This window comes from Rhinoderma darwinii, chromosome 5, assembly GCF_050947455.1.
Source record: "Rhinoderma darwinii isolate aRhiDar2 chromosome 5, aRhiDar2.hap1, whole genome shotgun sequence".
Classification (NCBI taxonomy): domain Eukaryota; kingdom Metazoa; phylum Chordata; class Amphibia; order Anura; family Rhinodermatidae; genus Rhinoderma; species Rhinoderma darwinii.
The window spans coordinates 149,961,083-149,978,101 of NC_134691.1; the positions used below are offsets into that span (position 1 = coordinate 149,961,083).

The following is a 17,019-nucleotide window of genomic DNA, read 5'->3' on the forward strand; positions in this document are numbered from 1 at the left end:
TTAATGTACAAAGATCGTATGTAAAAAATTACATCATAAAATGAATCCATCATATATACAAATGGGAAGGGCAAGGGCATATTTTTCTCAACATGTTTATTTGATTGGTAAATATTAGGGTGAATTCACACTGGATCTGCAGTGTCCACTTGGCGTATGTGCTGAGAAAGCTCCCGGCGCATACGTCAAATGTATTAATAGGCCACCATTCATCTGTTGGAGGCCAAATGAGTGTCCTTTTAGCCTCCGTCTGGCTGGTATACATAGGTATAGGTATACATATTTTTTGGATGTTTTTTACTCAATATATTTTGTGCTCAAAAGCCCTCAGACACCACTTTGTTTCAGATGTTGGCATGGGACCTGCAAACCTCCTCATTTGTGTATTTAATGTTTTATTAAGAAATTTTTGTACGTTTAGTGTTATAGTGTGATCTAATAAAAGTATCTTTCATTCTACCTGTGTGTAAATCCTATATGAATGTTGATTATTGCGTTATTGTGACTTATGGGTAGTAGTTACTTTTGCATTTAATGTCAGAGATATAATTTAACTGAATACCCGTTCCTATGGCCGAAACATAATAACATCTGGTAATGTGTATGGTTACTTTACTAATGGTAAGGTGTCCAGGTCTTGAGGCAGCAAAGTATACCCACACCATCACACTACCATCGTGTTGGTTGGTATTATGTTATCACTCTGGAGGGATGTATTTCATTTCACAAATTACAGCCTCGGTTATACCAAATGTCCACAGAATATATGTCAAACAGCTTGGGGATTGTCTAGGTGTGCAGTAGCATGTACGAAGGCAAATAGCGTACCCACGGCTCAGTACTATGGAACTGTAGACCCTGCGTGTCGCACAGTATGGTTCTCAATACGGCACCCCATTATGTGGTTGTTCCCCTAAAAAAACAATGCTTCTAGGGGAGAATAGCTCCATAATATGGCATACAATGGAGCATGCCATGATTTTTTTTATGTTAGATTCAGAAAATCCACTGTGGATTTTTTAGGCTGAAACTCGCATTTCTGCTACCATTTTATCCTCATGTGGATTAGCCCCATTGTAATTCAATATAGCTAATTTGCGGCTTTTCAGCACGAAATCTGCGGCAATAATCAGCTTGCTCTTGGTTTTAAAAGCCACAGCGCATTCATTATTCCATGCAGATATTTTCCTAAGTGTGTGAATGGGGTATGAAATACAGCATCTACATGCAGTGGTGGTGGAATGTTAGCGGAATCCTTTACATGTGAACATAGCCTTAACTGTACAAAGATGTTTCTGGAAGTTATCATAATTAAAAATATTGGAAATAAAGTAGCTATCGTAGAGACAGACATTTTTTTAACTTCTTGTCAGCAAATAGAAGAATACTACAGTCAGTGTTTTCCCTGTTAAAATAGCTGATAAAAGGGACCAACAGATTGAATTTAACTGCAAAGTGAATCTACATAAAATAGACGATAGAATAGATGAAAATATTGAAGCAGCATCAGAAATTAGATTAAAGGGGTTTTCTAGTCCCTAAAAATTGATAGGATAGGCCATCAATAGCTGATGGGTCGGGGTCCGACTCCCAGGACTCCCGCCCCGATCAGCTGTTTTGAAGGGGATGCAGAATTCGTACGAGCGCTGCTTCCCCTTATTTCTATTTGCTCACAGTGAATCGTCGACACAGATATAGAGGTGATTCAGAGTATTGCAGCCTTCTCCCATTCACTTCAATGGGAGAAGGCTGCAATATTGTGAAGCGCTGCTACATCTGTGTTGACGATTCACTGTTAGCAAGCAGAAATAAGGGGAAGCAGCGCTCGTACGAATTCTGAATCCCCTTCAAAACAGCTGATCGGCCGGGCTCCCGGGGGTCGGAGCCGATCCTGAGGATAAGCCATCAATTTTTAGGGACTTTAATTTGTTTTTGTATTCAGGGAGTTAAAGCAGCTAAAGATGACAGAGAACCCAAGCTCTACCACTGGGCTCTTTAACATGAGGCACCTTGAATTACAAAATCTAAAGGAGGCAAGCAAAAGAATTACCAAGAAAGAAAGCCTGCATCAGACATAAGCGATTTAATAAACAAAAAGCAATGAATTGGATCCTTTCTTAGCTGTGATTGTTTTCATTTCGCCTGCATTCCTCCTTTCTGGCCCACGCATAGCTTGGATTCCTCCTGAATGGTTTGCTTTTCCTTCCATAGTGATGCTGAGCGTGCCAAGTAGACTCAAGGAGTCCAGGCAGACCAGACATGATCTGCACACCAGCCATAGCTCACGATTTAGCTCACTGTCTGGCAGCTTTCAGACACAGTCAGATAGAAGTACGTTTTCTTTATGGTAATTGATTCAAAATTTGCATCGTCTTTAATGTTTCGGCAGAAGCTTTCTTTGCCTTTTCTAAGAAAAATACAAAGTCATTTGTATATTAGTAAATGTAAATTTATACAGGTTATTTTGCTATTATAATATGCAGCCTATTAAGTAGGTTACTGTAAATATCATATAATAATAGATAGTTATATAAATACATATTTGTTGAAATGTGAAACTGCAGTGAAGGGGCAGTTGGGCTCGCTGGATGACTCTGGTTGACAATGTTTATGGGTGTACTGTCTAGCTAACATTATTTACGGGAGAACTCCCATACTGATAATAGGGGCTGACAATGTTTATGCGGGGGAACTCTGGCTGCCAATGTTTATAGGGGCACTCTATGACTGGCACTCTTAATGGGCCATTCTCTTCCCGAGACTGTTAATGGGGCACTCTCTGACACTATAAGTTTCAGTTATTTCGGTTTTTTTTCACTGAAACAATAGCGAAGTCGACTACGCAATTGTTCCCGTGAAAAAAATGGAAACTACGGAATGGAAAAAAAACGGAAACCAACTGCAACGGAAGCATTACCATTGAAATCAATGGTAATGCAAACATAAGCTATATTTTCCGTTCATCGGTTCCTCCGACAGAAAGGTTGAACGGAACCGATGAACGGAAACCAAACGCTGATGTGAACAGGCCCTAAGTTGGAGCACATTGTTTATGGGGGGATACGTTTTGGCTGCACTTGGCATATGTTTAGAAAATATTAAACTATATATTTGTACAAATAAATTTAGACGGAAAACCTAATTAACTGGAATACCATGAATGAGGGGACATCACTATAAAGTGTTTAAGAAAGAACACCTTAAAGAATTTCAATAATATTGAACGACATCCCAGTAAAGATATTGCCACGTGATTCTAAAGTATTGTTTCATTACAATTCAATCAAACCCAAGCGATTGGAACAATATTTGCCGAGTTTAAAATGCCAACACAATCAATGATAAATGTATCATTGCTGTGAATTGGTCGATCACATAAAAAATATTGTTATCGTTTGACAAATTGTTATAAGAAAATTGCAATCCAATGACTTTTCCTATTTAACTGCACTGTTGGGTCCCCCCCGCACACGACTGTGGCCGTAATCACGGCCAGTGATTACGGGCACAGCCGGCCGCTGATGGCTGATGGACAGCCACCCGCATTTGCGGGCCGTGCACCCATATTAAGTATGAGAGCATGGTCCGTAAAAAACAAAAAATAGGATATGTTCTATCTTTTGGAGAGCCTTTACAGCACGGACACCTTCCCGTAAATATACTGAAAGGTGTCCGTCGGCCATAGAAAAGAATGGGTCCGTAATTACGAACTAAATCTATGGTCGTGTTCATGGGGCCTTAGTACGATCAAATAAGCATTGAAAGTCTGTCCTAGTACATTCTATAGCTGCAGTAAAAAACCAAATATATGCATTTTATGTTTGTAGTGTTTTTTTTAGAGTTGGGGACTGTTTCAGCGGTTTGCAAACTGAAATATGGCCTCAAACCACTTTCTCCTGACTAAGTAATGTCTACAAAAGAGTGAATGATAGACAGCACACATTTCATGTCGCCTACAGGCATATTTTTAGTCAACTTCATTTAAAACGGTGGAGTTGCACATACATTTGCAATGTAAATCAAAGACTTAATGAAGTGTATTACTAACTTAAGATGTATGTCTACAGATTCAAGAAGTGCGGCCTGTAGAATTATTATGCAGACGTCCCCGTGCTGGAATTCAGAAGCGCTGCTATTGTGGGCACGGAATCTAATTCCTACTGTGCATATTTTGGTTAGGGGAGGATGTGCTACTGTATTGTTTCGTAATCTCTTTTTGGCTGACTCTTAGTAGCCTCAGGGCCTGAATTTGTAATACACGATTAGCATAACGCTTACATGCAAATTTACTAGCATTTACACGGGGCAATAGGTTTTTACTATAGGTCACTTAACATTTGACCTGCACCTTCACATATAGTGAATGGAACAAAAGGATACAAAGGCTATAGAATTTGTACTAACAATTATGAAAAAATGGCTTTTGTCTGTATGTATTATATAGTTAGTTGATCTTGGGATCCATAGTCACATCAGCTAGCGTCTTTAATGTGAAATTAGGAACATTTCCATCTGAAATACAAGGAAACTCACATTATCCTGGTAGATGCGATCCTACTGTATATTATCTGAATAATGCTGCATAGCTACCAACATTTATTTGATATAAACACACACCTTATAACACCATAGAACAATCTCCAAGGAAGTCAGGCCTATCAATTTATATATTGTCAATGGACGCCTCCTATATGGGTGTGGGTGGTGGCTTCAAATTCTATGTCCTATGTCATTATTTATACATTTGGTAATCAGACATCTATAAGTACATTTTTAAATAAATCTTATCAAATGTCTTATGTCCACAGGACAGATCCCTGTTCATGTGAACATCAAAATTAGGAGGGCGGTGAAATCCTGAGACCTGGTTCCGACCAAAAGTTCAGTCGGGAATAGTAGTAACATATAAATATGAACACCAACCACTACATCTTTGGGCCACGATAGCTCTAAAAATGTAGTCCTAGAGATATCCCTGTTCAAGTGAACATCTAACTTAGAAGGGTGCGGAAATAATGAGACCCGGTTTTTATTTAGAATACAATCTATTTTCACCACGTTATTAGCGATTTTAGCTTTATGCTAATTAGTTTATTAATGGACAACTGGGCGTGTTTTTACTTTTGACCAAGTGGGCGTTGTACAGAGGACTGTATGACGCTGACCAATCAGCGTCATACACTTTTCCCCATTCATTTACTCCGCGCATAGTGACACTGCGTTATTTACTATGCACTGTCTTATACTGACACATTAACGTTACTGAAGTGTTTAGACAGTGAATAGACATTCCACGGGATGTCTATTCACAATCCCGACACTTCACTAACGGTTCTGTGGTACTTACAGCAGAGCAAAGCGTAATCTCGCTGTAACCTGTCATTTACAGCGTGATCTCGCAAGATTACGCTTGCTCTGCTGTAAGTACCAAACAAACGTTAGCGAAGTGTCGGGATTGTGAATAGACATCCCGTTCTGGCTGGAAGGAATGTCTATTCACTGTCTAATCACTTCAGTAACGTTAATATGTCAGTATAAGACAGCACATAGTGAACAACGCAGTGTCACAATGCGCAGAGTAAATGAATGGAGAGAAGTGTATGACGCTGATTGGTCACTGATTGGTCAGCGACATACACTTCTCTTTACAACACCCACTTGGTCCAAAGTAAAAACATGCCCAGTTGGGCATTAAGAAACTAATTAGAATAAAGCTAAAATCGCTAATAACGTGGTGAAAATAGATAGTTTTTCTAAATAAAATGCACTGCTGTCACCTACATTATAGCGCCCATCTCCTTATGTAGGCGATAGGACACTTATAATATGGTGACAGAGCCTCTTTAAGAAATCTTTGGATTTGAATAAATTAGGCGCATCTTACTCCAGCGCACTTTAGGTTAAGGCTGGCGTATAAAATGCCAGTCTTAATACATTCGCCATATGTCTACAAACTGTTGTTTACAGAGGCTCTGTCACCACATTATAAGTTCGCTATATTGTACATGTGATCGGCGCTGTGATGTAGATTACAGCAGTGGTTTTTATTTAGAAAAACTATCATTTTTGATGGAGTTATGACCTATATTAGCTTTATGCTAATGAGTTTCTTAATGGACAACTGGGCGTGTTTTACTATATGACCAAGTGGGTGTTGTACAGAGGAGTGTATGACGCTGACCAATCAGTGACCAATCAGCGTCATACACTTCTCTCCATTCATTTACACAGCACATAGCAATATAGCTATATCGTTATGTGCAGTCACATAAACACACTATAACATTACTGCAGTGTCATAACAATGAATATACATTGCCTCCAGCCAGGACGTGACGTGTATTCATTCTCCTGACCACTTCTGTAGCATCTCTGTGATTTACAGCACAGCACAGCGACATCTCGATGTGAATGACAGTTTACTTATAATGTGGAAGGAATGTCTATTCACTGTCTAATCACTTCAGTAACGTTAATATGTCAGTATAAGACAGCACATAGTGAACAACGCAGTGTCACTATGCGCTGACTAAATGAATGGAGAGAAGTGTATGACGCTGATTGGTCACTGATTGGTCAGCGACATACAGTTTACATTATAATCTCGCGAGACTACGCCTGCTATGCTGTAAATCACAGAGACGCTACAGAAGTATCAGGATTCTGAATACACATCACGTCCTGGCTGGAGGGAATGTATATTCATTGTCAGGACACTGCAGTAACGTTATAGTGTGTTTATGTGGCTGCACATAGTGATGTAATAAGATCACTATATGATGTGTAAATGAATGGAGAGAAGTGTATGACGCTGATTGGTCACTGATTGGTCAGCGACATACAGTTTACATTATAATCTCGCGAGACTACGCCTGCTATGCTGTAAATCACAGAGACGCTACAGAAGTATCAGGATTCTGAATACACATCACGTCCTGGCTGGAGGGAATGTATATTCATTGTCAGGACACTGCAGTAACGTTATAGTGTGTTTATGTGGCTGCACATAGTGATGTAATAAGATCACTATATGATGTGTAAATGAATGGAGAGAAGTGTATGACGCTGATTGGTCACTGATTGGTCAGCATCATACACTCCTCTGTACAACGCCCACTTGGTCATATGGTAAAACACGCCCAGTTGTCCATTGAGAAACTCATTAGCTTAAAGTTAATATAGGTCATAACTCCGTCAAAAATGATGGTTTTTCTAAATAAAAACCACTGCTATTATCTACATTACAGCGCCGATCACATCATGTACAAGATAGGCCACTTATAATGTGGTGACAGAGCCTCTTTAAGGAAAGGGTTTGATTCAGATGCTGCACTGGAGATTTCATGAATTCTACAGTCCACACTATGCTTTTAGCTGCTATGCAGTGGTCAGATATGGTAGATATGTGAATATTTGTAAAAGTGTACAATTGTCGTTTTTTTTCTTCTAGAAACTACCGCGTGCCCTATGTAACACATTTTGTTATTATTTTCACCATTGACTTCACAGCAACAAACAAAACAGCTGTGTTTTTTACAAGTGGTACCAAAATGCAGTTCTCTATAGAAACAATTGAGAGTTTTTCCTTGTTTGATTTCTAGCATTAGAGGCAGGTTATCCCTTACGATTTTACATTTATTGGGAATTTCATGAGCCCCGAACACACCACATTCTAGACCCTTATGTTAGGATGCTTCGCTGACACATCATTGGTACTTGAGAAGTTTGACAGCTGCTAAACTTTGAAGTTCCAAAGAGCAAAAACAAGAGCCTGAGGTAAAAAGAAGCAAGTATGGCTGACAGGGGGGAAAGGACAGACATTCCTTTGTCCCCTCATGTTCACACATCCAGGATTTGCCATAGGCAAATCTAACGTGGGTTTTTAAAAGAATCCATGGCAGAAATCTGAGAGTGACTGATTTCTCTGCAGATATGACTGAGGATCCACCTGCGGATTAGCCCCATTAGGGTACGAACGCACACAGCGTAAACACTCGCAGATTTTCCATAACGAATTCATTGGGGAAAATCCGCAGCGTATTACAGTAGCAGCAGTGTGGGTGAGATTTCAACAAATCTCGTCCCCACACTGCGGAAAAATGCTGCCGAAAAAAACGCACATTAATTGACCTGCGGTGCGGTTTCTTCAACCGCAGCTTGTCAATTAATGCTCCGGAATCGCAGCTCTTCTGTTGCGGGTTTTTCCATTGAATTCAATGAAACAAAGTTGTGTGTGTTGCGACAAAAAAAAAAAAAAGTTATACTTACCCAGAGTTTTCGGCTTCCTCTCCAGTCCGGCCTCCTGGGATGATGTTTCATCCCATGTGACCGCTGCAGCCAATCAGAGGCTGCAGCGGTCACATGGCCTGCAACGTCATCCCAGGAGGCCGGACTATGCGCAAAGAGGAGGGAGGAGGTAAGTATGAACTTTTTTTTTTACGGCGCTGCTTTGTGGTGCGTTTTTTTGAGCGGCATTCCCTGCGGTGTTCAGGGCGGATACGCTGCGCAGCTTGACGCAGTGTATCTGCCCTGAACACGCTGTGTGTGTTCCTACCCTTAGTTTAAAACTGTTTTAAATGGAATCTGCACCCAAAAATTCACATACTGCAGCTTCTTAAATCCGCATCGTCATTTTTCCGGGTGATTTTTTTTTCTGCTGCATGTGAATAGGGTATAACCCTATTCACTTGAATTGGATGCAAGTATTTTTTTTCTTTTACATGGAGACCTCTGTCAGGTTACCGGAAGCCATTTTGTCAGCACACAAGTATGCGAGCTGCTGTTTTGTGTGAGCACATTTCTGTTAAATAAAGTTATGCCCTGATATAGAAATCCCCTCACATCGCCATAACGTGAAATAATAAGTGTACACACACAATGCGGGGAAGAGAAGAGCCCGCTGCCGGGAAGTCCCGCCCCCGACCAATCAGGAGCGAGTATGCTAATGAGACTTACACTCTGCAGTGTGCAATCCAAACAGAGCCCCCAGATAGAAGCAGCAGCGGCGGCCAGTGTGACTGATTCACTTGTGTCCTCTCACAGGATTCTGCAGACATTACTGCACGCTTTACCAATGTGGACTTCTTAACTCTAGCTACCAGGAAAACTGCAAACATGAAGTACAAGGTGAGGGGACTTTTGCGTTCTTAGCGCCTATGTATAAGACGCCGTATGTTAGGACAGCGGTAGACGTCTTCTGTGAGGAAACCAGCGTGAAAAGTAGGTGTTTATTACTGCCGCCCTGCTTCTATGGCGGGTGTATGCTGGTACCGTTCTGGAGACCGTGGTCCCACCATGTGAAGTCTCTATTATATGAGCCTGGATTCCTCCCAGCTCCAGTATGTGAGTGAGGGATTGCAGTCTGACTTTATAATGAGGCTACATGACAAAGGTTAACCCCTCACTGTGATGGTGCTCCGGGCAGCTGACACAACCATCGCAGTTCCAGTAGTTTGCTGGAATTCTGGCAAGTCTTCTACTGCTAATTAGACAAAATGTCTAGTGACTGCTCTGCTCTCTGATGTCATCCTGCATTCGGTTTAAAGTTTCGTTATTTTTGTACTTAAAGTTTTTCAAAACTTTTTTTTTTTTCCCCCAATTATTAGTACCGTAGTAAGAAAAGTTTTCTGTTGGAGCTATACCCACACTTCTAGTCATGTGACATGCGTGCGATTTGCTTGCGACCGACTTTTTTTTACTGCATGAAAGTTAGATGAAAATCGCTTCGATCTGTCATTGAGAGCCATGAGCGGACCTGATGTAAAGTTCTTGTTAGGATTGATGGTGACCTATATCTGGCAATCTGACTAGCCGTGTGTGGCTACTGTGGTGGCTTATTGAGTGTAATGGTTGTGTATCTGCTGTAGACTGTCAAGTGCGCTGCAAACCCTTCATCTGACTCATGTATGTTTTATTTATGGCACACTTGTGTGTTCTGAAGCAATCCAGAGCTGATCGAGAAATCTTTGGTTTGTTAGCAATGACATTTAGCATAGATTTAGTAAGGAATGTCCATTATGGTTTGTCGATTTGATGTGTCCTGAGGGCTTGTTCGATACTTGAGTCGTGATATGATCAATATCTGCCATGAATATGTTTATCATCTGAAACAACTAAGTGATCATTGGTTCATCACAGTTTGACGGAAAACAAGACGACAGACCCCATTGACTTCTAATGCGTTACGTCGTGGTGTCCATCATTTTGGCGCTATTCTTCCCATCAATTCTGATGGTATCTGCGTTGGAGACTTTAAACAGAGTCGGAATAGAGTGCTTCCAGAAAACAGAAATAAGCTGTGACATCAGTGTGAACAGAGCCTGGGAAAAATGTCTGTCCCTAAAATGAGAACTAGGACAAGTTCACGCTAGCGCTTTTTGAACAATAATCATATACAATTTTTTTCAGTTTTTATTAGAACTGTCATGATAATTTTTTAAAGGCGATAGATCGAAAAACTGCTGAACATGTTAATTTGCCATACATTTTTGAATCTCTGGATCGGTTGCAGTGCCAAAAAGCCAAATCATACTGCAATAAAAAACACCCAAAAGTAAACCAAGGCTAAGCGCTTGAGATGGTAACATATATCGATATAGTGTATTTTTCAGATTATAAGGCCCTGTTCACACTGAGTTATTTTTGTTTTTTTTATGGCGAAACCGCCTCCCATTGATTTCAATGGGAGGCAAATTTTTTTTTTTTTTTTTATTTTTTTTTTTCAGCAGCAGATTTTAGCTGCTCGCAGTAAAAAAAAAAAAAAAAAAAGTGGTATGCTCTTTCTTGCCGCAGCTCTGCCTCTGATCTCCTATTGAAATCGGTGGGAGGCAGAGAATGCATTTTTCGTGGTTTTTTTTGCCCACGGCGCTCAATGGCCGCGAAAATAGCGGCAAGATATTGCAGGCAGGTCAAAATCTGCCTCAAAATTCCTGAAGGAAAAAACCTTGTGTGAGCAGGGCCTAAGGTTGGGTTCCCACGGGTTTTATACACTGCATAAAAATTGCGCAGCGTATCCAACATGGAACCTGCACCAAAAAACTTGCATGGAATTTCTGGCCTGCCTGGATGATGTTGTAACCCATGTGATGCTTCAGCCTGTGATTGGCTGCAGGGGTCACATGGAATGCAATGTCATCCCAGGAGGCTGGACAGCAGGAAGGAGGAGGGTGTTCTATGATTTTAATTTTTTGCGGCGTAAGCGCTGCGATTCCCCTGCAAAAGTCGCAACACTTGGCTTTCTGTTGCGGGTTTTGCATCCCCATTGAATTAAATGTGGAAAACCTGCAATGGAAAATCAACAAACGCAGCATAAATCTACATGCTGCGGATTTAAATTCCACACCGCAGGTCAATTTATTAACGTTTATGCTGCGGTTTTGTTCCGCAGTGTGGGCATGAGATTTTGTAAATCTTATCCACTTTGCTACTACTGTAAACACTGCGGAATTACAGCACAGCGTTCTGTTTCGGAAATTCCGCAACGTTTACGCAATGTGCGAACCTGGCCTGTGTGTGTGTGTGTTAGTGTGCGTGCTAAAACCAGGATCGAAACCTAAACAGTATAAATATATAAAGGAAGGCCCCTTAGCTCTGATCTCCTGGATCCAGTTTTGGGTTAGAAAAATACATGCAAAATCTGCACTGTGTGAACAAGGCATAATATTCACGTTTTTGTTGAAAAAGAAAAACCGTGACAAAATGTTTTCCAACCAAAACTTGGGTGTGTCTTTTCACCCTGTGTCTTCTAGTATGTACATAGCTTTTGTCACTGATTGTAAATATGTCAGAATATGATGGATGCAGAGCTGTTACTAACACTGACTGACTGTATGGACGCCCAAGGGTCAGCATTCACAAGTAGCAACAAGCTGAAAAGATGAGGGACTCCTGTTTCAGCATGTGTGCATGTCCCTACTTAACCTACATGACAATTGTGTCTACTGTAAGGGTATGTTCACACGGCCTGTTTTCGGCCGCTTTTGGGGCCGTAAATGCCCGAAAAATCGGAAGGAGAACGCCTCCAAACATCTGCCCATTGATTTCAATGGGAAAAACGGCGTTCTGTTCCAACGGGCCGTTTTTTTTTACACAGCCGTTTTGAAAAACAGCAGCGAAAAAGAAGTGCAGGTCACTTCTTGGGACGTTTTTGGAGCTTTTTTTCATAAACTCTATTGAAAACGGCTTCAAAAACGGCCGCGAAAATCGTGAGTGGCTTAAAATACGTCCTGAAAATCAGGAGTTGTTTTCCCTTGAATACAGCTCTGTATTTTCAGAAGTTTGAGTTTGCGTGTGAACACACCCTAAGGCTACATTTACACGAGTGTATCAGATCCACGTGCGTGAAAAACACGCGTGAATCTGGTCCGTGTGTGTTGCGTTCTGCATCAGTGTGCATTGCCAGTGGCATGCGTTATTCACACACTCGCAAATCACTTTTTTTTTACATTTTCAATTGAATTGATGCACAAATCACGCACCGCACATCCGTGTGCGGTGCGTCGTTTTCACGCACCCATTGACTTCCAATGGACGCATAGGTGCGTGAAAACGCACCAATATAGGACATGTAGTCGGTTTCACGCAGCGGACTCTCACTGTATGAAAACTTGTGTGTGTGTGTGAACTGCCCCATTGAAATCAATGGGTCCGTGTGCTGAGCGTGATTTCCATGTTCAGCACACTGATGTTGTTGGTGTGAATGGACCCTAAGCCCCAGAACAGGATCTTTATACTTTGCTCTTGACATCTTATCTGCACTGAAATAAGACTGCTCGACAAGACCGAGCAAAATAATATTCTTGAACCGCTTTGTGTCTGCTTCTCTCATTCATCTAGCTGAACCGCTTGTCGTATGTAAATATAGCATTAAACTGACACTTTCAAACAGTGTTAATACGGGTGGATGCCAAAATCTACTCCTGGTCAGTGTTTTCTTTCATGATGTCCATAAGCAGGAATATAGCATTAATATTTGGATTTATTTTAGCACTTTTGCAATGACATTGATACATAGTCTTTACATAATGAGACAAGCGATCCTTACATTAAGGGCTCATTCAGACAAGCATAATACTTGTCCATGTGCTGGCCGTTGAAATAACTGACAGCGCACGGACCCATTCATTTTAATGGGGCTATTCAGACATACCTGAGTTTTCATGAAGAGAGTGTCCGTTGCGTGAAACTCACTGCATCTCCTATATTGGTGCGTTTTTGCGCAACTTGTCACCCATTGAAGTCTATGGGTGCGTGAAAAACATGGACGACATCCCTGTGCTGTCCGTGTTTCACACTTCAGTTACAAAGAAATGCAAAGAAATTAAATAAAAAATAAAAAATCCTTGCACGGACGTGAAAAACGCATGCCGCATGCAAAGCACACTGAGAGGACATGAACTGCTGGAAATAGGGTGTTTTTTACGTGCGCAAATTGGACACGCCCGTGTGAATGTAGCCTAAGGGTAAGGCCACATGGGGTGGCCCTGATACGGCCAACAACCGCGCCGACACCATGTTCGGCGCGGCTGTGAAATACCCTGTTAATGGCTGTGCGTTATTGCAGGTAAAATGTCCCTTTACCTGCAAAATCGTGCCGCCATAAAGGGTGTATTGATTAATGGCTGGACGAGTTTGCAGGTAAAGAGATGTTTCACCCGCAATAACTCGTGGCCAATAACAGGGTGTTTGATAGTCGCGCCGAACATGGTGCCAGCACAGTTGTTGTCAGTGCCGCTCCGTGTGGCTGTACACTCTCAGGCGCTACCTCCATAGGACTGACAAGTGTTATTTGGGGACACATTCCCTATGAAGGTACAGGTTGCATGGATGGGTGGCCAGCTTAGTTAATATTGTAATGAGGGCAAAAGCATGGAATGACTATCCGGACCTGGGAATCAGATTTTCAGTTGTATATGAGAAGTTGTTTTTGGAGCTACATCTAGTCAAGTTTTGTCTATGCTTAGAATTTGGTCACATCTGTTTTGCCTTGATGACTATAATGAATTATGGGGTGACATAGAATTAAAGAAAAAAGGACACTCCTCTTAAAAGCTACTTCATTATGCCTTGTCTCAGTTGCTGTCAATCATCATAAGTTACAGAGAAACCACACAATCTCACCCAAGTGGAATATTTACATTTTATCCTTCAGAAATGCGGGGCTTTCCATTGATCTGAGTTAGAGGTGGTAGAAATTCCCCAGAGAAAATGAAACCTAATATTCTCAGTTCAGTGGATTAGTGTAATGCCTCAAGATTTAAGCTCTGTTAATTTTATGTAAATAGTGGAGAGAGCAGTTCTATATCCACTTTTACCATTTGGTCAATACCCTAACGTAAACAAAATGCAATCATTGAGAGAGCTGTCAAAATGGTCATCTAGCCCCAGCCTCCGATAGTGAAGAATCACCTTACAGCTACCGTAGTTTCAAGAGTAACAGACGCGCAAACATCATCTACTGCCTTCGTGTCCAATGTTCAGCTGGAAGAATGGAAAAGCAAGTTTTGGAGCTTCTTGAGGGCACTGGAAATCTGTCTAGAAATCCTAGTTAATGCTGATTATATAGTTTTGTTAAGTAACTTATTACAAGTATCACCAACACAATGAAAATATTCTTATTAACCTAGCTAGTATTATTGTATTTATTTACAAGGTGTGAAACAGACTTGTGTGACAGCAGTCCACTGTTGCAATTGACTTTCTTCAAGATGTTATATCGGCGGATATGTCTGACGGAACCCATGAACGGAAGGGTGGCGCTGATGGGAACACACCCTTATACTGATTTACAGCAATTTGCTATTCAAGAAGTAACAAAAGGCAATGCAGTGTTCTGGATATAGACCATTGTATCCAGACAACATGTGCGATGACTACATTAGATTAGAGTAGTAAATAGTGCTGTGCCAGGAGACGTCTTGTCCCATACATAATATGATGGCCTCGGTCTCCAACCCTCTCATTAGTATGGTTGTTATTTTATCATTACCTTCAAATAAGCATGTTAAAAGTCAGGCAAGTTAACTTCAAACAAGTTTTGCTGTTTCAATGGTAACAACTAGAACACTTTTATTACAAACTACCTATGTCTGTAGCAACATGGGAACTTTTACTGGAGAGAGTCGCAGGAATAGCAATAGAGGGACAGGAATTACCTAGGCAACACAAGACTCCATGTATTCTGCTATGTACAGAGGGAAAGAGAACAGCATGTGCTTTGTAGGCTTCGAGCCGCTTACCCCTCACATTCCTGATTCCTGTGGTTGTTCAATGTCTGCTAACTTTGTAAATCGTGCTGAGAAAAAATTCTAAAGTGTATCCTCTGGACAAACTAACCTCTAACGAAAAGAATGACATAGCTTTCCATTTCTGGCACATCTAATACCAAAATAGATGTTTAAGTCACACGTATTTTAGAGGTGATTTTATGGGAAATAGAACTATAATCATAGCTATGCAAATAGCCATTGGAAACTAAAGGTCCTCTTACATGGCCCGTCCTGGGCCATGTAAACGAGCGCCGATCAATGAGACAGATCGGTGCTCCTTTCACAAGGCGCTAGTATGGGGACGAGGGCACTTATAATCTGGTGACAGAGCCTCTTTAACGTGGTACATTAAAGTAGACATCTATGTTTGTCTTCTAGTTATTGGCAAAGCTTTTACTTTCCTACGAGGCTGGGGGCGTCACTGTAGAGGTAGGAAGTTGGTGGGATATTAGAAATTCTTTCTGGATGTATACTTTTATTTGAGAAGTACACAGAGCTTCAGAAGATGATACTTCCCCACAGAGCTCCAACAGGGGGGCATAGTCATTGATATCTACTGAAGGAGGTGACCCTTTTTGTGGTGGCCGAATATTTTCTAAGAGTTGACATGCACTGCTAAAGTCGGCGCAGTTAACAAACACAAAGATCCAATGAGAGAGTTGTTTTCTGAGAGGCAGGAAAGCATTGGTCACGCTCATGCATGCATTAATATAGATTAAACGTATTTTAGGAAAAAGTGTCCTATTCACTGCAAGTCGGGTTGCGGTGCCATGAATTTCAATGGGTGCTGAAGGATGCAAGATTTTACAGGGAATTTAGAAGGTCTGCAATGAAAGCTTTTGTGCAGCAGATATTAGTGTGTGAAGTCACTGGAAGCTCCTATCGAATAACTTTCGCATTAGTTAGAAAAACATTAGGTGTCTCTGGCCATGGGTGGAAGAATTTAATGTATATCAACATATGCAGATGATAATCTATAAAAAGGTTCACTTCTTTTTTTTTTTTTTTTTTTTTTATATATATGCAGATAAATGTAGTGAAGGGTGGGACATTGTACTAACCATTGTTTTGGTGTGCATAGGGAGGATACAGGAATGTCACAATTTATGATTAGAGATAGAGGTGCTATGACTGGTGTTGGGCTGAATAGATAGAGCAGGTGTGGGTTCTAACCACTCACTAGTATTTCAAAGTCTTTTTCATCTTATAGCTACTTACTTGCTTTATTAATTTACTCCGTGCTCCCGCTCCAGTTCTAGTAGCCTATGGCATCATCACCTATTACTTTAAGTACATAATAACACACCTTGCCAGTGCCTGGAGTAATGAACCTACGATTTCACACACGCCTATGAGTAGATGTTTGTGTTTTTACTTGGTGTGGTGTCTTTTAGTCACAGTGAGATCATTTTATTGTATCATAATGCTGTGTTTCTTGCTTTTTTAGGCTTGTGCTGTCATGGATTCAAACAGCTTTCAATGAGCGAACGTAAACATGATTATATATATATATGTATTACATACATTTTATTTTTATTCCTGTCAAGTCCTGGTTGGATGTCGGCTAATAGTGTTTCCTATTCAACCCTTCGGGTAGAAGTTTCTACTTCTTCATATTTATATATTTTAGGCATACAATTAAGTTAGCATTCTTACTGGAAGGGAAATGGCATTCTCCCCCTTTTTTTTTTTTTTATAGTGTAGAGAACTATTAAGAATGTGCGTTTACACAGACTAGCTTTTCTAGCCAGAG

The 17,019-nt window shown here is 40.9% G+C and overlaps 1 protein-coding gene and 1 long non-coding RNA gene across 2 annotated transcripts in view; one reads left to right on the top strand and one right to left on the bottom strand.

The window, feature by feature from the left end:
• Positions 1-2,068: 2,068 nt before the first annotated feature.
• Positions 2,069-8,831, bottom strand: LOC142652755 (uncharacterized). Its single transcript, XR_012847918.1, has 3 exons — positions 8,606-8,831; positions 4,405-4,512; positions 2,069-2,407 (listed from the first exon to the last, which is right to left on the bottom strand). It is a non-coding gene; the product is annotated as an uncharacterized LOC142652755 (long non-coding RNA).
• Positions 8,832-8,952: 121 nt separating this feature from the next.
• Positions 8,953-17,019, top strand: part of NEDD9 (neural precursor cell expressed, developmentally down-regulated 9) — a 36,180-nt gene continuing 28,113 nt past the window's right edge. Inside the window, exon 1 of the mRNA XM_075828428.1 lies at positions 8,953-9,126. Coding sequence (XP_075684543.1) covers positions 9,115-9,126 — 12 coding nt within the window. The 5' untranslated portion in view covers positions 8,953-9,114. The remainder of the gene's footprint in view (positions 9,127-17,019) is intronic.